Below are 20,458 nucleotides of genomic sequence, written 5' to 3' on the forward strand. Positions count from 1 at the left end.
TGAAATTTCATCACGCATCTTTTGGACAAAGCATACGAGCCCCTCCAAACCCATGGGATCAGACAGGGTTTTGTGAATTGCTCTGCTGGCTGTAGGATCCTCACTTCTAGGAAGCTGTGTTGGGGATGTATGCATATTCCCTTGGAATGAGTCCTAACTATTAATAGAAACATATATACACATAGGTGTCTGTGTCATTTGCACTTGAAATCATGGGAGAGTTAGGAATGGACTGTAAATTGGAGTGGCTTGTAGTCCTGCGTGTGAATTTTAAAACCATTTTCTAGCTTGTGTTTAAAGGAAAATATTATTTCATTTTATGTGAGAATCTGCTGTTGTGCGTTCCCTATGATCTGGTTCTGAGTTCACATACACCGTCCTCTTATCCACTATTTCATGAAATCCCTTGGTTAAAAAATAATGGTTTTTCCTCTTGCTTACCCTCCTTATCTGTCCCTCTGTGCTGAAAGGTGCATGCGTAACTGGGTTATTTTAACATTTTGTCTTGCAAAGTGTTTTCTCGGATAGACTTTACCAAAAGAAAACTTGTTTCAGCAAGTCTCATATTGTCAAATCACAAGGCTAAGACTGCAGTGACACATGTCGTCTCCAAGATGGGTAGTTTTGGGGTTGGAAAGATTAATCAGATTGGTAAGAAAAGTCTGAACGTCTTTTATGAGTGTGCCATGCAAGATATTTATTTCAAAACTCCTTACAATAAGCTGACGTGAAGGTCCGTATTCCTGCAATTTTCCTGCTGTCTTTAAAGTTGCACTATTTCGAGAGCTGCTCCCATACCGTTCTATTCATGGCCCAGCACTAGTGCTCATTTCACAAATAAAAATAGTAATGGGAATGTCACTCACCATAGATTTTAAGATTGCAAGTTATTTTGGGTGAATGTGAAGGTGAACGTGTTTTACAGCTGACATTAACATGTCATTTTTAATGCTGTGAAATTTTGGAAAAGCCTCAGAAACCCGTTCTCAAAGGTCAAGAGGGCAAATCTCTCCTGCTGGGAGAGTGAATAGAAATGAGTTCATAATTAAAGCGTGTAGTACTGACACGTTTGCTTTTTCACCATTTTAATTGAGGTTTTCAGAAAGGAAGAGAACTTAAAACAATACAGAAATGTCTTTTGTTCTTTCAGAGCCCTTTATTGAGGTTTGCAGTGAGTGGAGAGGATGTTTATTGAAGAAAGCAACAATATCGAGACATTATTTCAGCGCAGAATTTCTGTTTGTAGCTGGAACAAAATGCAGTTTTTCAGATGAACTGCATGCTTGCTGAAAACTAACCTCAAGCACAATGTTTTCTAGCATTTTTATTGAGCTCAACAAACGGTATTAAAACAGAAGGAAAAAAGAGGAAGGAATTAAAAAGGTTGAAACACCCTTTTTCTTCTTAGTAGCAGTTTGAATCAAATTTCGTTAACTAAAAAGTCTTATTCAAGTACTTGCCTGCTATAATAATGAGTGACAGTACTAGCATCTCGTTAGTGTAAAGGTGCAAATAACTATAGTGAAAACACTTCTAAACAACTGAAAGCCACTGGCTGCAGAGATGCTGTTAAAATAATAGTTGCTGTCCTCCTTAAGGCTTAGAAACGTTCAGCCACTGGTGAAGGACGGGCCACGTTTTCAGCAGCAGTTGCATCAAAGCTACATTTCGGAAGCGAGTGCCATGCACGGGGCAAGCCGCGCTGGCTGGAGCTTGATATCCCGTAGGGCGAAACGAAGTGCTACTTCTTGAAGTGTTTCTTCTTCAAGATGAGAATTCTTGAGGATTAAGTGTTCATACTTAAGACGCTACCGAGTAAGCAGTGGACACTTATGGGAGGACAGATCTCCGAAAGCGTGGGTGGCACAGAGGCTGCTCACCATGCGCGGCCTGCCAGAGCAGCCTCTGCGGTCGCAGATGAATATTGTATCAGCTGAAGTGTTAGTTACAGGCAATTTAGAGAGGGATCGTTGTTTCTTTCATTTTGATTGTCCGCAACGTTGTTGAAGTTATTATACTAAATTAATTTGCTGAACTGCAGGTCCCCCGAGTGCAATATCGTTCCGTCGGTTTGCTCCTAAAAGGACTCGGCTAAATGATTGCGTTACTGCGGCTTAATGAATTACCGCACATGAGTTGGGCCGTGGTAATTGCCCGTGTGCACGCGCTCCTAGCTGGTTTTTAATGCAGAGTGCATTAAGCTGAGCCTGCATCGCCGAGGTCTGCCATGACTTGCCTTATCTGATGTTTGCCACGAGTGAAGCATGGGCACGCTGGCGTGCATCAGCAGAGGGGTAGCAATCTGTAATTCCCAATTAGCTGTGCTAATTCAGTGCTGTGCTGGAGCCCTGCTGCGGCCTCGGTGGTGCAGGCTATCGCCATGAGCCGAGCGCCAGCCTCCGGGAGGTGGTTCCTTCACAGGTGACCTCCCGAGAAGCCTCTCTCCCTTCGCTGACGGTGGGGGAAGCGTCAGGAGAGAAGACAGCAAGTAGATATCTCCCCAGGGAGGTCAGTAAGAGCAAAAGAAGAGCTGGATCTCCTTTGCTTCTTCTCAACCTTCCTCCTTTTGATGTCGCGATACTTGGCTCTCCAATGTGCTGGTGCTGCTGGCCTGCAGAGGACTGGGATGTGTCCCACCTCTGCGACAGTGGGGTGACCCACTGAGCACTTATATTTGCTGTTCAGTTTAAGGAAGCTGGACTCAACAAGATCGGAGTCAGCATTTAAAACAGGTTGTGCTGTTTTGAAAGGGAGCGTTGACAGAAGAGCTCAGGAATGCCTGAGCTGGGACCTTCCATCACCCAAGGTGCCTCTCGGGCGGTTCAGGTCTTTCAGCATTGCTTTGTTAGCTGAAGTTATGGTTTATTTGTTTTTAAACAACAAAGTCATGGTGTGCTCAGGCAGATATATTCCATACCAGCCAAGGGACCTGGACTCAGCTATACCGATGTCCTCCGAGCTGTGCTGCTGAGAGAGTTTCGCTGGTATGTGTCTACCAGGAAAATCCGCTTTGCATAGCGTGGCACAGGTAGCAATCGGGTGAAGTCAGCCAGACAAGTCATGAGAGAGCAATTAGGAGCAATTAGGCCTGGCATCAGCATCCCCGGTTTAGGTGTGAGGAAACTGAGGCAAAAAGGAGTGAAGTGGCAGCGATTGCACAGTTCATCCCGCGCAGACCTTGCGGTGAACCTGTGGCCTCCGCATTCCTGCTCTTGTGCACTAATCCCTTCACCCATGAGACTGTGCTTAAAGGCTGCCGTTTTAGTGTCATGTAGTGCAAAATATAAACGTCTACGTGCTACTATTTCAGCCTGTCAGAATTGAGGGAAGGAAATATAGCAGCAGGTTCCTCTCCACTAGGAAACCGATCTGTTATTGGAATGGTTTTCTCTTTGGTGGAGTGTTTCCGGCGCAGCTCCTCGACGCTGAAAATGGTTTTCTCCATCTACGTGTTGTTTTTCAACGTGAGTTCATGGCAGGCATTGTCAGTGGAATGAATAAGCGGTTATTTTCCTTCTCCTGCTTTTAATCCTTTAATATAAACGTGCGGCACTTGGCGATTCAGGAACCATTTTCTGGGGGATTCGTCCCCCCCTTTTCTCAGCTCAGACATTCGATTGGGTTAAATCTTGCGGTCGTCACTCGGGAAGGTATATGGCTCAGTGCAATGTGAATTTATGGTTGTATAAGGGCATGTGGTTTACATAAAACCTCAGAGACTGGTTTGTAACCTGTAACAAGCTGCCGTAGGAAGGATGGAAAATGCCTCTGCTTTTCCACACAGTGAAATCAGAGCGGGGGATCCCTGGCAGCAGGTTGGACCCTTTCGCGGGAAATCACTTGTAATTATCGTCAAGGGTTTTGTCACTGGGTTGCTCTCAAAGATTATTTGACAATTTTGTATCCCGGCCAGGGTAGGCCCTAAATCAAGGCTGTCCTCAGGCTCCCTCTGTGCCTTTCGCTCATGTAGGGCTGGAAGAAGGTGAGGTCAAAAAAAGTATTTGGGATCGTGAGTTGTCACCCTCCGCACCACCCCTTGGGGTAAGATCAATGCGGACTAAGCCCCAGAATATACGTTTGTACCTGGAGGTGGTGGAAACCGTGGTTCACGGTATGTTCCTGAGAAGGGAGCTAAGGATTCCCATCAAATTAACAGGAATGATGCCTTCTCCAGGCTCTTCCAGCTAACAGCAAGATGGACAAGGCATCACATAGTGAAATGGATTTTATAAATGCAGTGCGAGATCTTCATATCAGCCTCTAGGGCTGTAGAAAATCTATTATAGGTATTTGCATCCTGCTCGAAGCACCCTATAAAGCAGCTTCCCAGTTCTTTACCAAGAGTGTTTAAAACCCTTTCCTTCTCCTTGCAAGCTGGAGTGGGGACTTTGGCCCCAGAGACCTGGGAACAGCAATGTGCAGGATCTCTGCAGTGCCTCCTGGCATGGTTCGGTGTGAAGAAGCTGCCAGCTCAAGTTGTTTGGGCTCTTGTTGCAGAAACAATATTTCTGTCTGACCCCAGTTAGCAACTGATGTTTGCAAAATAAAGAAGTCAAGGCACTGGAAATACTTTCCATTCCCACTCTTGTCTCAGCCCAAAATATTAGTATTAAAAATATTGCATCTATTATATGCAGCTAATATCTCTACTGGCACGTAAATCACCCAGGGATTTTTCATCTCCATATTAAAAAAAAAAAAAAAAAAAAAAAAAAAAAGTTAACTATGCTCTATTTTTGGATATTTGTTAACTGTTTTGATTCCGTTTATTCCTACTAAAGTCTCAGCAGTCTGTCTCCAAGGGACCATCTGTGGGAAAGATAGTCCTTAGATTGATTAGGAAGGTGCCGAGATCATTAACAGGCATGAAGGCGTTGAATATCTACTCTGTCTCTGATAATGTCTTTGGCCTGACCTCCTCCAGGACATGAGTGGGCAGTAGGCTTCTTTCCTTCATTTAAACTGGCCAATTTTAATTAATTTTGTTGTTACTTATCACTGCAGGGTAAAACCAAAAACAAGAATGACCTCCCACAGCAGAAGTTTTGCCTGGCATAAATATCTATGCTGATGCGAACTGATTTACTCCAGTTCGGTCATGGCTTGATGATATGGGAGCTTTGGCTCTTTAGGAGTTCCCATCCCCTTTTGCTCTTTTCCACTCGTGTCCCTTTTTCGGGGAGACAAAGGTGTTTGTGGTGCCATGCAGCGATTTGGGTCAGGCCGGTGATTCTTCAGAAATCCGTATTTGCTCTCCTCAAGCTTTCTTTTTCTAAGCTCGACCTGTTTGCTGATCCAACGCCATGCATGGCCAAGGGGTTGCTGCAGGACACTGGGCAAGGAAGGCAGTTTGGGCAGAGGGGTGCAAATCACTCACTGCCCGTTCCTGGTAGCCACCATGAATGGTGCTTTTGGGCTGCCCAGAGCAAGAATCAGGACACGCTTCTCTGATTGCGGCACTGGGGTAACACTGGTAAAAACACATTCGGGCCCCAGGTGGGAAGGTCCACCTGGGACTGTGTGGCTCTTCCTCACTTTGAGCCTCTCCGCGACATGATGCACATCGAAGCGGCGATGCACCGTGCATTACTGGATTGGGGCAGTGGTGCTGGGACGCTGCTGCTCTAGCCACACAGAAGTCCAAAGCATCTCTGCTCCTTGGGTTGGTGTCCTACCAGATCCCTGTGTCGGAAGTAATTGCTTGCCATGGACTTCTGATCGGCTCATGTGTCTGGACAGCTGTTAGGAGATCCTGTCAAATCTTGCTTGAGCTTCTACAGGAAAGACGTTTATTTGTTCACTAGAAAGCACTGATATAAATAGGATATGGAAAAACTGAGGATGTCTCCTTGCTGCGGGTCAAAGAGTCACAGAGGTCTAAATGAAAACAGCTGAACAAAAAGGCAGCAGGTGGGGTTTTTATACGTACTATTTAGGATGTATCGTGAGGGACAGGACCGTGGACGGATGGTGTGGGGCTGTGTCTGGGAGTCTGTGCATCTTGGCGTGAGTTTACATTTTATTATATCTGTTAGAGGATTATCTGATCTTGTGATAACTGATCAGTCTTGGTGTATTTTTAAAGGAAGGAGCCTAGAGTCTGAGATATAAGCTCTTTTATTGCAAAGTAGTAAAAGATGAATCTGTATCATTCAACTCGCATTCTTACCAGTAGTCCAGGATCCATGTGTATTTGCACTGAGCAGATTTTTGGGAAACATTGCATACTGTGGTTATGTATTTCGTGTTTAAACTATTTCAGCTAAAATGGATATAGTTGCTTGTTGCCGTGTTCTTCTATGGTTTTCATGTAGTTTTGGTGTTATATTTACAGTAAGCTAAGAATCCAAAAACATAGTTCCAAGTAATGTAATTTATGAAGAGAATCATTTTGAAGCAATTTCTACATGAAATCACTACAACGATTTCTACACCATTCTGGGCAATCAGCCTTGAAGTCCGGGGGGTGTCTTCCTAGCTGGTTGTTTGGTCTGTGCAACAAGGGCTTCCATCTGGACATTCCTGATGATTTGTGGGAGATCCAGCAAAGCATTTAAAAGAGCTGTTTTGGAGCTATCTCACATGCCATCTGTACTTGGGATGTCTTTCCCAAGCTGGTGTTGCAAAACAGCTACTTAAATTCCTCCTGAAGATTCATTTCCATGAAGCTTACAAGAAAAGAGCTGACTCAGGCAGCCCGTCCAGCCAAGCATTTCAGCATGCGAGGAGTTTCATTTGACTTCAGCAGAAGACAAGTTTGCTCTTCATCATTTTGCCGAGCCTGCTCCGATGGACTTAGTGCAGTGCCCTTTCAGCCAACAGCACCATCTCTGTGCACTCCAGCCTGCGGACCGTGTGCTCCTCTGCTCCTTTTACTGTTCTTACGAGTGGGCTGCCCATCACCATGAAGGGAGCCGAGCTGGGGCTCGAAGGTGTGAAGAGATGCAGCAGAAAAGCATGAGGGAGAAATGAGGTTCATTTCTGTGCTTGGAAAGACCCTTGCTCATTGCACATGCAGTCAGCATCCCATAACAGAAGATAACACTTCCCATAATGGACCTTGCTTTGCATCAGCCTTACACTACTTTTCTGATGTATTTAGCTATCATGTGAGCTCTTTAGGTGTCTCTGCATGAAGTCCTTTAAGACTAGCCTTTTGTTTTAAGTTTAATTATTTTATAAAGGCCAAACAAAATCACTTCTAGTGCACAAAGAGAGGCATAGTGTCTGGGCCCAGTGAAGGGCTGTCTGCTGTGAGTGTACTCTGAGAGACCACAGCAATGAAGAGGGTTGTTCGCAGGCAGGAAGCTCATCTCAAGATTTCCTCATGCTTTTCTATCGGCCAGATTCTTTGACCATGAGCCTTATCAGTCAAAAACATCTCTATCCTCATATCGTTGTTTTTGTTGGCTATTCTTGTCCTCTAGAGTTGGTTGCGTGTATTCAAAGATGCACACACGCAAAATGTAAAATACATGTTATGTCTCAAATGTTCAGTGACGATTTTAGAACTTGATCACCACCATTCTGACAGGTGGATTTTCTACCCTTCCAAGAAGTAATGTCCTTTTGAATGCTTAGGCTAGTTCTAGTGATTGGTGTAGTCTTTAACGTTAGTGACAAAAAGGCATAAAAGAAGTGTGAATAATTTCATTTTTGTTTTCAGAAGTGAACATGACATCTTGTTCCCTTCTCATCAGAGAAAAATGCAAACAAAAATGAAACTGGAGCCAAGCGAAACCAGTCTGAGAGAGGAAGCCAAAGGAAAAACACACAGAAGTCCTGTGTTCTTCATGCTTGGAGTTGGTGGTTGTTGCTTTTTGTGGGGTTTTGAGGTTTTTGATTAAATTGTGTGGAACCGTCAAGCTTATTTGAATGTTTCCCACTCTCAATCATGGCAAAGATAGAAAACAGCCAAGGCTGGGCTGCAATACTCTCTATAGTGACATGACACCGAGTTATCGTCGTACACGTGCGTAAAACATCAGAGTGCCTTTGATGGAAGCAGGCTTGGTGAAAAGCACTTCTTGGGAGAAGTCAGGCCTCTAGAACAGAAAGTCAGGCTTTTTTCCTCATAAAAATAATAGCAAAATGCCCCATGCTCCCTCAGGGTAGATCTTCAGCACCAATTTTAGATGCTGTAAAATTCCATCTAGGTCTTCACTGGAAGGCCGGAAGGCCTTCCAGTTTGGGCCACAATGTTCCTTAGGTGTCTAAAACCAGTGCCGACGGGTGGTTTTGTCAGCAGCAGCAGCAGTGCTGCCTTGCACAAACCCCTCTGGCCACGGCTGGCCCGGCTGCTCGGTGGTGCCGGTCCGGCTATTTGTGGAGCTGCGCAGCACACAAGATTAGGCAGCTGGTCTGCCTGGAATATTTCTGTTTTTTTCCCCTATTTTTTTTTAATTCAGACGAGTTGCCCAGCGTGGCTTACCACGCTGCCCTGCAGACGTTTGAATTCAAGGCTGGGGACAAGCAGAAGAGGTGGTGGCTTCCTTAAACCGGCTTTGAGGCTGAAAGAAATTATAGTCAAGCTCCACCCTAAGCATGAGCTCCAGAAACATCTTGGAGAGGCATGTGAGCAGTGAACTTCTGCCCAAAGGCTGGTGTTATCCAGCGTAGACACCCTGGAGTCCCCAGGCTCGGGGTGGGCTCAGATGGTGCCTAGCTCCCTTAGGGATCAACGGGGAGCCCGGTGATCGGCACCTCCCGTGGATCAAAATGAAAGGGTATAGGGGGAGAGGGGACTGAATATGAGTCCAAAGCACCAATCCTGCCAATCCCTGTGCATGTGCTAAAATGCCACGCGCGCTCCCAGGCATTTGGGCTTTAATCCCGCGGATCGGTGCACCCCGGATAAGGGTAATCACAAGGTCCGAGACCGCCGCTTAATCACCGCTGCTGCCAGCGACGGCGGCTGTCCTGGCCCGGGGTGGCACTCAGCCCCGGGCAGAGGGGACACGGCTGGGGACGTGGTGACCGGAGCGCGGAGGGGACAGCGGGGCTGGGGAACCCTCTTAGGGAGAGCCGCGTCGGGCCGGCCTCCGAGAGCACCGTGCTGTGCCCGGTGTCCAGGGCTGCCGCCCGTGCCAGGGATGGGGTTCCTGCACGTTTCACGCTGGGTGAAACACTTCATTCAGAAAGGTTGGACCCAGAAAAATCGGTTTGTTCAGGAGGATATTTAAGAGGGCTCTGCTTCTTCCTGCCTTTTTGTCTTTTCAAGCTGAGTTAATCCAGCCAACTAAATAGAAAAACAATGCAGAAACTAGCTTTCACTGTTGGTATCAGGATCTCTGAGACTTTTAACTCTTTCATTGATGACTCCAATAGTTATATTTAATTTCTCTGGCTCTCAACAGAAAATCCTGGGGGGATTTTCAAAAAGAAAATGGGAGCGAGGAAGGGAGGGAGGTGGCCTTTCATCCGATAGATCTAACCCAGCAAATCCTCCGTTCAGAACTGCAATAACGTTACGCGCTGGGGATCCTGTGCTCTTCTAGCCTCAAGGGTGCCGCGAATCCATGGGATCTTCCTGGGGGTGGAAGATCCTGAGGGGCCCCTGCAGGATTCAGAATCCGCTCCAGTGCCAGACCGTAATCCCTAATATCAGCAGTTCCTGATTAATCACAGGCATGTTAATAGCAAAGCTGATCATGAGACATTCCCAAGATTTAGCATTGCTCCTGGTACAAAGACAGCGTATAGCTTGTGTAGAAGTAAAGACAAAGACAAGCTTTCTGTGTATCCTGTGTTCTGTTCTCCAGTTTCGACACCTTTACCTGATTTTCTCTGGAGACAACTTCTGTAGAAGTTGTCTAAATGCAGTAGGGCACGGGAGAGCCATCAAGCAAAATGCGGTGAGGAATGTTTTCGTTTGAGCACCAGAAAGATTAACGGGAAGCAGAAGGTTAGACCTTGGGCACGGCACCAGTGTTAAGTCTCAACTTCTTGCCAAAGTAACTGTGAGCAGATATTTATTGTTGACTGCTGCGCGGCCCTGGTCGTGCCCCCCAGCCGTTAGGCGCTGCACAAAAGCAGGACGAAAACATCGTCCCTCCCCGCGAGGAGCTTGGCGTGTCCAGCAAGGTTTGTCCCGTAGGAGAGTTATCTCAGACTGAGGCAAAGCGTGATGTTCAGGCAGTTTTTCCAGAGGCAAATCATCCAGCGCTGCATTTCTGGGGGATGCCCAGAGCACCCGGTCCCAAAGCACACGGGCTGCTCCACATTGTGGGGTGAATTTTCCGGGTGCTGTTGGAGATCGAGCTGCTGAGCTCTCCATATTTACAGGAATCGCCTAACCAAATCTCCGTGCAGTCGCCGGGAGAATGCAAGCCCGCGTTGTCCTCAGGCTTTCGACATGCCAGACAAATGGTGCGAGCTTTCGGAGGACTTGTCTAGCTGAGGGATATGAGCAGGCCTGACGGGACAGAGCAACTGTGTTTTAGACTGCAGCTGTGCACGTGTCTGGAGTTATTTTCCCCAGCCTTGTGCTTTCCAGTCCCTTTCCTTGGGAGCAAATGATGTAGTAAAACTTACAGGAATCCCGTATTTCTGAGCACGTAGGCTGGTAATCACTGAGACAGCTGGAGTCTTAGATTTGTTTGCATAGGCTCCTCCATCAGAGCAGACATTTGTCAGATCCAAAGTCTGTTGAAAGGTATCTTGTTTTGTTAATTAAAAAAAAAATCAGTGGAGAAACGATAGCACAAATGATACCATCCTATTTCTAGCTTGGCAACCCTGGCTGTCTCCCCTTGCTTTTTAGTATTTCTGCAGTTTCTTTGTAGCTCTGAACGTCTCTTTAGTTTCCGCACTGATTGATGGCCAAATTCCTGGTCCCGTTGAAGTCGGTAGGAGTTCTGTCGGTAGCTTGAGCTGGATCAGAGTTTGACCCTTGAAGTGAAAACGGTTATTCAACATCAAAGGGAACAGGTAAGAGAGACCGTTGTGCACTCCAGATATCTTCTCCAGATAGCTGAAGAAGTCTGACTGCACTCGCTGATTACCTTTCCAAGGTGCCATAAAACCCAGAGATTTTAGATGTTTAGAGTGACCGTAACAAGCTGCTCTGTCTGTAGTTGCAGGATTGCTCCTCGCGCAATAGAAGCATTTTCTTAAGTGAGTGGGGCAACGGCAGCCAGTTTTGGTGTTAACTTTGAGCTGGTTTAGCTTGAAAGGAAATTCTGGTATACCTGCTCCCTGGGAAGACACCATGGGGGGAATAATACTGTTGATGAAGGCGCAGAAAGACCATTTTATGCTGCAGAACAGAGGCAGTATGGTTTCTCTGGATAACTGCCTTTTGCAGATGCTGTGGCTTTGCACAGTGAAGGAGTGAGTGCATCCCTGGATGCTTATGGGTTTTCCTCAGGGCCTGATACTTTGAGGTTCTTTTTTTTTTTGGAGGTCATCATCTGCTTGGGAAGAGACTGATGCTGAGGAACATGCCCATCACCACGAAACATTATAATTGCGAGGAGAGGGGATTACTTTTCTACCAAGGCTGATCTGTCCCAATGCAACCACTGCAGAATGAACATGCGCCCTAAACATGACTTACAAGGTGCAGATGCTGGCCAGGTTCTCCAGCTCAGTACCCACACAAGCTTATTGTAAAGAAGAAAGGAGGCTATTAGTGTATGTTGTCTCCCCAAGCTCTGCCGCTGGGGACCCCTGAAAGGCATGGAAGCACACCGGCATTACGGTTGCTTTTCCGCTTTACCTTTTGTGGGTCCTTCAGAATAACCCGTGGATCCCGAAGGTCTTCAGATGATGGGTTGAAAATGACTGTCCCAAATAACTGACAGAAGTGCGATGATGGTGGGAGAATGTGCCTTCTCCTGTCTTTCACTCGGCCCTTTTCAAAGCCACCTTAGTGCCCTGGTGCTGCTTCCCATGGAGTATGCAGCCCTGCATGGGACACTGGGTAGGGATGGTTTTCCTGGGGCTGGAGCCAAGTGGTCGGCATGGGACGGCGGACGGATTCAGCAGCCAAGGGCCACGCACACTGCCATGTCCCCACGAGGCACTGTGTCCTCGTGCTTTGTGATGATCAGAAGCTCAGGCACTTTTGGGGAGTGAATTCTGTCCTCTCAGAGATGGTTTTGTGAGACCCTGCATCACTCGGGCCCAGATCTTTAACAGCATAAACTATTTTTGCATTTGGCATTGCAAGCCTAAAATCCTGGTTTTGGAAGTGACTTCAGGTTCCCACGGCGCCAGGTTAGCTGAGGGAGTTATCCTGAGTCCACTGAGCTGTGGCTGTGTCCACGCTCCTACCCCTGAGCAAACACGAGATTATTTCTGTCAGTTTAATCGGCAGCAAGAGCTGTGCAGGAAAACATCTAGAGAGTTTTAAAATACGGGCCCCGTTCTCTCTCCTTTGGCTTTTCTTCTAAGAAGTAGAGCTTCATTTGCTTCACTGGGGTGTTGGGAGGATAACAGCATAAAACGAGTGTTTGCCTGAATGCTGGATTATCTTCCACACCCGTGCCTGCTGCCAAGTCATGGACATCGCTTCTTGTTTGCCATTTTCCTTCCTTTGCCTTTTTTTTTTCTTGTGGTTTTTTTCCTAACTTGTTTAACTCTTGGTGTTTCCCGCCCTGGAGCAGTGGCTGTAGAGCTTCAGTTTGCGTTTGTGTTCGTCCGGCTACTTGCCGCGTGAATATTGCCTTTTCAGCCCTCCTGTCCATGAGCAGAGGTGCCTTTCCTGTCCCTGTTTTACTGTTAAAGCCCCAAACCGAGTAATCTTTAATAGCCCGCTTTCGCTTAAGTGTTTTAATGCTGCATGTCTTTCACAGCCCTTCAGCAGAAAATATTTGTTTTATGATAGCATTATGTCTTTAGAAAAAATGTCCCTGCAAACAATTTATGGCAGTGGGAACGGGCTGGATTGTTTCATAGGTCATTTCTGTGATTTCCAGACATTTGGACTGTTTTAAGGAGAAGAACCATGTCGGGTGCCCTGCCGCATTACGGTTTTGTCTGAATACAGAAACACCTTTTGCCTTCCCTCTTCTTGAAACAGCGTCCATGTGCAGCTTTTATCGCCCCTGTGCAATACTTGCAACCCAAATACAGTAGCAGCGTATTAGGCATAAGAACCCAAAACTGAAAGCGAAGCTGAGCAGTTAAACTTAGATGCTCAAGACGAGAGAAGAGCAAAACCTCAGCGAGTGAACGCTGCCGTACAGCAGCCAAACTCTTGCAGGTTTAAGCATGTGACAACTTAGTGCTAGATAAGGGGTTTAACTAACTTTTATTTTGACATTCTTCTTTTCATGAGCGTTGCTCTTTCTGCATTTTAGAAAGCCGTTTGTATGACTGCATTACTGAGAGGAAACAAAGAAATGCCAGGAAAACTTTATGTGGAGAATCTGTGCTCATAAAATGGTTGTGAGCTCCCGCAAACAGGAAAGCTTCCCCCTTCTCCTTTTTTTTTTCTCTCTCCTCTGCCATTCAGCTTGCAAAAAAACATGTTGAATATCTCTGAAACCCGGATTCGATGGTCTGAGACTAAACACAAATTCCTTCCACTGCCACCAAGAACAAGCCTGTTCTTCCTATGCTGGCCAAGCATAAGCCCTCAGTCTCTGTGGTTAGGAGCCAGTTGGCCTCAGAAAGTAGGTTTTAACTCGTGCGGATGCCAAAGAACACAGATTTGATCGGCAGATGGGTTTGGCAGGCAAGGCTGGAGGCCGTTTAGCCGCTGACCATTGAAGGGTATTTGTGAATGGCCGCTTCCTTTGCCCGAGCACGCTTCGCAGAGCCGTGCAGATCATGCTTAGCAGAGCCGTGCGGATCTCTGCTAGGAAAACAAAATTAATTGCTACGGGAAATGTTTAAAATACCCCGTGCTATTTATCTGGACAGAGATGGGAATTTGGGTGAAGGGATGAGACCGAGCCACAGAGCGGGGATTATAGCAGCTACAAAACCGGTAGCGACGCAGTCATATAGGTTACAGTCGTGCTACCGCTCATCGCTCCGTGTCTTTCCTTCTCGCGCGTCCGTCTGTTTGTCTCTGACTTTGCGCGCGTCTGGAGAGGTTCCCTTGCGAGTCTCCGGCGCGGTTCCCCAGGGCCCCGTAAGGAGCTGAACGTTCAAGCATCCAGCAGGCTCTTGGAGCAAAGAGCAAGTGTTAGAAAGACAACAGGCAGGCAGGGAGCTGCCGCTGGGCTGGTTGCTACCCCTGTGCGGTCCCAGGCGAAGCCGGCAGACGCCGGGACAACCTCCTTGCTAGGGGGGCTGCAGCCCTGCCCTCTCCCCCCGGTAAAGCCATGCTCCAGAATTCTGTTTGCATCCCCAGAAACCTGGCTTGTCCATGCCGAGGGGCCAGGGAATTACGCTGCTAAAAGGCACATGACCTCCAGAGGAGGTGAACACCATGCGACGTTCCCTAAACGCAACACTCCCCTCATATCTTCTTTATTGTCTCGGCGTGAACCCACTTCGAAGGAGTGCAAAGCCAGGCGGGCCCCGCAGTGCCCTAAGTCCTGCCCTTCTGCAAGAAGGAGACCTTTAAACTTCCTTCGCTATTTGTGTGCGTGTGTATGTGTGTGTCGCAGACATTGATAATCTTGACAGCCCGTTTGGAAATCCGAGATGTCCAAGTTCAGTTGGAGGATGCAAGACACTCTCTGGCTGCATCTGCTGGCAGGAATTTCCTCCAGCTCCGGCTTCCTGTCGAAAGAAACAAGAGGAAAATTTCCTCGCTCTTCAACTTTTTTTTTTTTTTCTTTTTTTTGCAGTTTAGTGTAACAGTGTCTGCTTCTGAGAAGCCTTGCCACGCCACACATATTTCTAGAGAAAATGCAAGCTTTGGATGCAAAAGCAAAGACGCTGCCAAAGCATTCCCTCCGTTCGACTGTCGGGTTTTAGGGGACCTGCAGTCTAGGCTACTGCTTGCAGCAAGGGGCTTGGACCCAGCCCGGGTGGGTTTGCTTGCCCCTTCTGAGTAGATGCATCCTCTCAAGCAAATCATTTGTGGGCAGTTACTCTTCTTGGTGCCTGTTGAATTTCTGTGTTGTCCGCTCAGAGCCGTATTCATGCTATCTCCTGTCCGGAGCTACCAGTGCTGGCTGCCTGCGCTGCCGGTGGGAGAGGTGTCCAAGCCCGTCGCCTATATGTGAGTTAAGGGCAAGGCCATGTACGGGCAGCAAAGGCAGCTGCTGCAAGTAGGTTGCCAAAACAAGTCCTCAGTTTCTTCACCTCTGTATGTGTCCTCTCGTTCTCCAAGCGCGGCAGTGATGAACAACATGGGTATGGTGGTAGCACTCATGGAAGGGCAGAGCTGGGCTCTTCTGACCGTCCAGCCTATGCCTTCCGTGGTCTTTTTTCCCCCAACGAGTGAACCATTGAGATCTGCAACTGCATAAGGAGGGAGGGAAATACTGGCCACGGCGTTTGTGTTTAACACAACACCGGCTGTTCCTTCCCTGGCCCTCACTGGGAGCCATCAGCGTTTGGCAAGCTCTGTTGTGCAAACAAGACTCTAGGAGATTTCCAGAAATGGGGACGTTTGGAGAGAAGGGTTCTTAGAAACGGAGAATATTTTGTAAGAATAGCAGGGAGCAACTGTCAGTGTCTTTCTCAGAGAGAAAGGGTGACTGAAAACATTTGGTGTAGGCACCTCTGTTATTTGGTAGCCTGCTTTTTCGCTTTTTTCTCTCTCTCAGAAATTTCTGTTGCACTTTTAAAACCATATTGCAAACTGAGCAGTTAACTAGCAGCAGTAGGTCCTGGTGCTACAACGGCGGTGCCCGTCGCTGGGACGATACGACGGGCCAGGCAGGTTTAGAACTACTTTCATTTTGGGAAAAAATTATTTCTGATATTTCTGCCTTGCCTGGCTTCCCGTTGACGAGATGGGACTAGCCAAGTCTTCCCCATTTTCATGTCAAAGCTTCATCTAACACCGAAACAAGGGACGGATTTTCCTGGGGACTAAAGTAATGTTATCTAACTACTCCTGAAAACCTCAGCTGAAATGTGCCTGGTTTTGAAGGGAGATTTAGAGGCATGAGTCAGATATGATGTCACGTTGGATGCCAGGGAGTTGTCCCTCCTGCTGTGGTGGGGGGAACCACAGCATCTACCCCCCAAGGGCCAGACTGCTTGGTGAGATAGAAGATATGTTGACCAAATGGGACGGGTTGGTTTAGTACTGACGTGCCAGGCAAAGCCTCACGCGGCGTACAATAGCAGGTGATTTTTCAAGTATCGTGTAACTTGAGTCTGGGGTTAGGTGCCTTCTATTCATCAAGGTTGCATTTGATGGAGGTGCTCAGCAGGGTTTGGAAACGTCTGAGTTGGTGTGAGACTGGGCTGCTGGGATAATTTATAGGAATACAGCAGGGCTGAAATCATCAGGTATTATTTTTAAAGTAATTTCCATCTCACATGGCTCTGCTGGTCACTAGCAGGGAGAAAAATTGCATTTTCTGCTTCACGGCTGCAATTTTTTCCTTCAGTGCTGCCTCCAGAAGCACAACCTGGCCATTATGTGCCTTTGCTCTAGGGTACCAGGGCTCTGATGCTACAGGCGCTATGTGAATGAGCCTGTTTTGTGAGTAAATATGGTTAATGGTGCCTCAGTTTACCCCCTCAGAGAAGGTCTTCCTCATCCTCATCGCTCCTCTGCTACAGTTCCAAGCAGCAGAAAGATAAGGGATGTAACAGGATGTAACAGCATCTTGCTTTGTCTTTCCAGGCGACAGCAGAGACTTCCCGGCGGGAACAAATCTCAGCAGCACACGGATCATCAGCAAGGTGGCACCAAACACAACAGGGAGCACCAGAAACTCTACCAGGGAGGCCAGGCCCCTCACTCCTCGGGCAGGACGGGCCACCACGGCTACAGCCAGAACCGGAGATGGCACCACAACCAGAAGCACTCGCCCAACGACAAAGAAACGCACAGAAACGCCAAAGAGACTGAGAATTTGAAAATCGAGGACACCTCCATCTGCACGGTGCATATTCCCCTAGAGACGCACCGGGGCCCGGAGGCTGTGGAGAAGCAGTCTCAGCAGTATATCCAGGAGTCGGAGATCAAGCGGAAAGACAGTATTCACGAGCGCATTGGGGAAAGACCCAAGATCAACTTGCTTCAGTCTTCCAAAGACAGGCTGCGGAGGAGACTAAAAGAAAAGGTACTACGCCTTAGAGGACCTTTGCATTTCCCCTTTACAGGAGTCTGGCACTTGACTGTTTTCCACATGAAGGGAGGGCTGGGTTCCTGGGGACCTTCTCATGAGCACATCCAGCTTCTCTTCTAATCTCTCAGTGTCAACACTCGCCTTGAAGCGTCTTTGTGCTTCTCCAGGAGGCCTTTTATTGACACGCTGCTGAGGCTCGTAGCTCACCTGCATGTGGCTCCTTGGTTGAGGCTGCCGTCAGGTTGAGTTTCCCGAGGAGGTTGTGAAGCCTCCCCGACACCTGCAGAAGGCATTCGGAGGAGGCTGGTGCACGTGCGAGCCCTGACGCAGGCACCCGCTCCCCGATGGCTCATCCCAGCTGACTGCATCCCAGTCTGCAGAGCTCATCTGCTTTCCAAAGAGGCCTAAAAAAGGCAATTTGTCTCTCAGCAATTAAAGAGCTAAATGCCAAGCTTAGACTTTGAGTGCTGAATATTTGGAGTCAGCTACTTAAAGCTGATATCCATTTATCTAGATAATGAATTGAAACGCCCTTATCTTTCCCCCTTCCTTCCAGCTACCCAACAATAACAAAAGTATTGCATGCAAGTGACGGAGGAGAAATCCTTTCTGGAAACAATCTTCAACCTCAGATTTCTGAGGAATTCTGAGATAAAATCTCCATTTGCCCCCTGTGGCACTCAGAATTCTTTCGCTCAAGATGCTTTTTTCAGACTGGAAAATGCGTTTGTGAGGACATTTCCAATGAACAAAAGCAACCTAAACATATACAATTCCATGGAACTGCATGTTGGAAATGCGTACCTTTGAATACATGTGCATTTACTATTTATGTATGCAATGTGAGGGCAGGAAGAGCTTTTGTTAGTTATTTTCATATTCTTTAAAGCAAAGGGAGTATATCAGAGACTTTCAGAGTGTTCATTTTCATTAGCTTCTCCTGCTGTAATGGAGGACCTGATCCTTTAAAAGCTTCTTCATAAAATCGTCCTCACTCATAGCTTCTTACACTTACTGTGAGCCTGCCCAAGTGAGAAAAGGTTTGCAGGATCAGGCTTAATAGTTGCATGCTCTGGGAACTTATAATCTTATAAGAAACACATCACATAAGCACCACTCTTCAGTGTGTGTAGTGAACACCATTGGCCTGATAGCTCCTGCCAGCTGGCATGGGAGTTGTGCAAGAAATTGCTAAAGGTTTGTATTGTATGGCCCATTCTTAAGATTGAACTGGAGGAAGAGAAGAGAGCATACCAGAGCGAGCAGAATGCATGCCTTACTCTGGGGGGGAAAGGGACAAATGCATAGTTAAATTTTAAAAAGAAGCAATAAATTGCATGAAGTGAAACGTGTAACAGTCAAGAGATGGAGAGTTTAAGAGTTCTTCTAGTGGCTGGATCATGTGACATCTTTGATCCCAAGTTAGATCATTAAATATACATTGAAATGTAGATAAAATTGTTTTATGAGCATTTTTTAGACGTTAGTGAACTTACTTTCCAAACGGAGGCAAGACAATGTCCATTATTACCATGTTAGATGGGAAACTGAGGTACAGGCAGGCACCCCCCAGAAGCCTGTCCCAGGTTGCAAAGGCACTTGGGAGTGATCTGACTTTGGCATCCCAGCTCAGTGCCTCAAGCAAATCTCCCTGAGCAGAGGGTGAGGACTAGGGATTTAACTACTGTGAGAAACGGGGAAAGAGAACGTTTCCAGATCAGGCCTCGTTAACTGTCTTCCAATTCTGAGATGAGACCATTATGCCTCTAGAAGATGCCTTGATTTTTCTACGTCTGTTTATATGTCTCCCCAATCCCCTTCCCCTTTTGTTGTTTCTGGAAGAACAAGGGCTGATCTGTCTGTTTTTTCCTTGTGTAACAGACGCCTTGTCTTTCCCTTTTCACGGACCAGGACGAAGTCACGGTGGAAACCACCAATCCCCAAAAGAACAAAATGGACAAATTAATTGAAATCCTCAACAGCATGAGGAACAACAGCAGCGATGTTGACTCCAAGCTCACCACATTCATGGAGGAGGCCCAGAACTCCACCAACTCGGAGGAGATGCTGGGCGAGATTGTCAAGACCATCTATCAGAAAGCAGTGACGGACCGCAGCTTTGCCTCCACGGCTGCCAAGCTCTGTGACAAAATGGCTCTCTTCATGGTGGAAGGAACCAAATTCCGGAGCCTGCTCCTCAACATGTTGCAGGTAATGAGATATTTAGCTAATTAGATACCTGCAGCTGCGTCCAGCCTCATCTGACCAGAAATTATAAGAGCTGAGCTTTTACTAAATTCCATTTGTGCCCAGTTTGTTAGAGGAGAACAGAAGTGTTTCTGTGGTTTTGTTTGTGCACATCTTTTATGGTTAGGACAGACAGTGTAACACTGTAGGCATCATCCAGTCGTTGTTCAGTTCCATTTCTTGAGCTGTATGTGGAAATCTGGTGTCTCACCCCAAGGCCCATCTGTAAAGTAAGCAGGTTCCTTGTGGCAACATCCCTACGGCATTAAGAGAGAAGAATGCGGCACTTAGAGTGGAGGTCCGCTCTCCTCAGCTAAGGCCCATCTCTCTTGCTGTTTCCCCACGACTCTCAACTCCAGGGATATCAAATTAAGTCACGGTCCCTGAGTAGGCTGTTGGCTGCATGGCCTGGCCGAATGGCTCGCTCCTGGTTTCTGATTGCTGGCATCGTCTCGCATGGCTCGCAGCTGTACCAGCTGCACTTGCAACCCAGACAGTCATAATTTGTGTATTCGCTGATTATTCTGGGTGACTTGTTTATTGGTATATGCAGCGCCAGTTGGTTGTCCTGCTGTAAAACCATCAGAGACAGCAAAGGCGGGGGAGAAAAAAGCAGTGGCTCTGGTAACTAGCCCGTAATAACGGTGTGTGGTGGGGAAATAGGGCTGTCCTCACGTGGCAGCGGTCTGCTGGGGAAGCATGGCCGCTGTGCAGGTGGGGTTTGTTTTCTGGAAAGGGTGTCTCATGGTTCAGAGACCTCTCTGCCTCCCTCACTTATCCACCTCGTTTCCTGACGGTGCAGGGTGCACGGTCCCCCCGGTTGTGTCTTGGTGTGAGACCCCTTCCAGAGGAGCAGCAGGTGACACGTACACCTTCCTCTTTCCTGGAGACAAGAGATGTGGAGCTGAAACCTTGAATCTGTGTCTTTAAGCTCAGCTTATCAGTTGTGTGTGGAGACTTACAAGACTGACGGTACCTTTATTTTTCAACTTGAAATGGTCTGTCCAAACCTGGTCAAGGTTGGTCGTGACTAAAACTGCTAATACTGTGTCAGC

General features: G+C 47.3%; 1 protein-coding gene across 10 annotated transcripts in view; it reads left to right on the top strand.

Moving 5' to 3' along the window:
- LOC112994478 (CBP80/20-dependent translation initiation factor) overlaps nt 1–20,458 on the top strand; it is a 201,430-nt gene that overhangs the window by 122,627 nt on the left and 58,345 nt on the right. For 8 of the 10 annotated variants that reach the window (XM_064500940.1, XM_064500942.1, XM_064500941.1 and 5 more), the window contains 2 exons: nt 16,709–17,150; nt 19,038–19,367. In XM_064500940.1, the coding sequence (XP_064357010.1) occupies nt 16,709–17,150; nt 19,038–19,367 (772 nt within the window). The remainder of the gene's footprint in view (nt 1–16,708; nt 17,151–19,037; nt 19,368–20,458) is intronic. The other 2 variants (XM_026118850.2, XM_026118849.2) reach the window with 1 other exon arrangement.

This window comes from Dromaius novaehollandiae, chromosome W, assembly GCF_036370855.1.
Source record: "Dromaius novaehollandiae isolate bDroNov1 chromosome W, bDroNov1.hap1, whole genome shotgun sequence".
NCBI classification, from domain to species: domain Eukaryota; kingdom Metazoa; phylum Chordata; class Aves; order Casuariiformes; family Dromaiidae; genus Dromaius; species Dromaius novaehollandiae.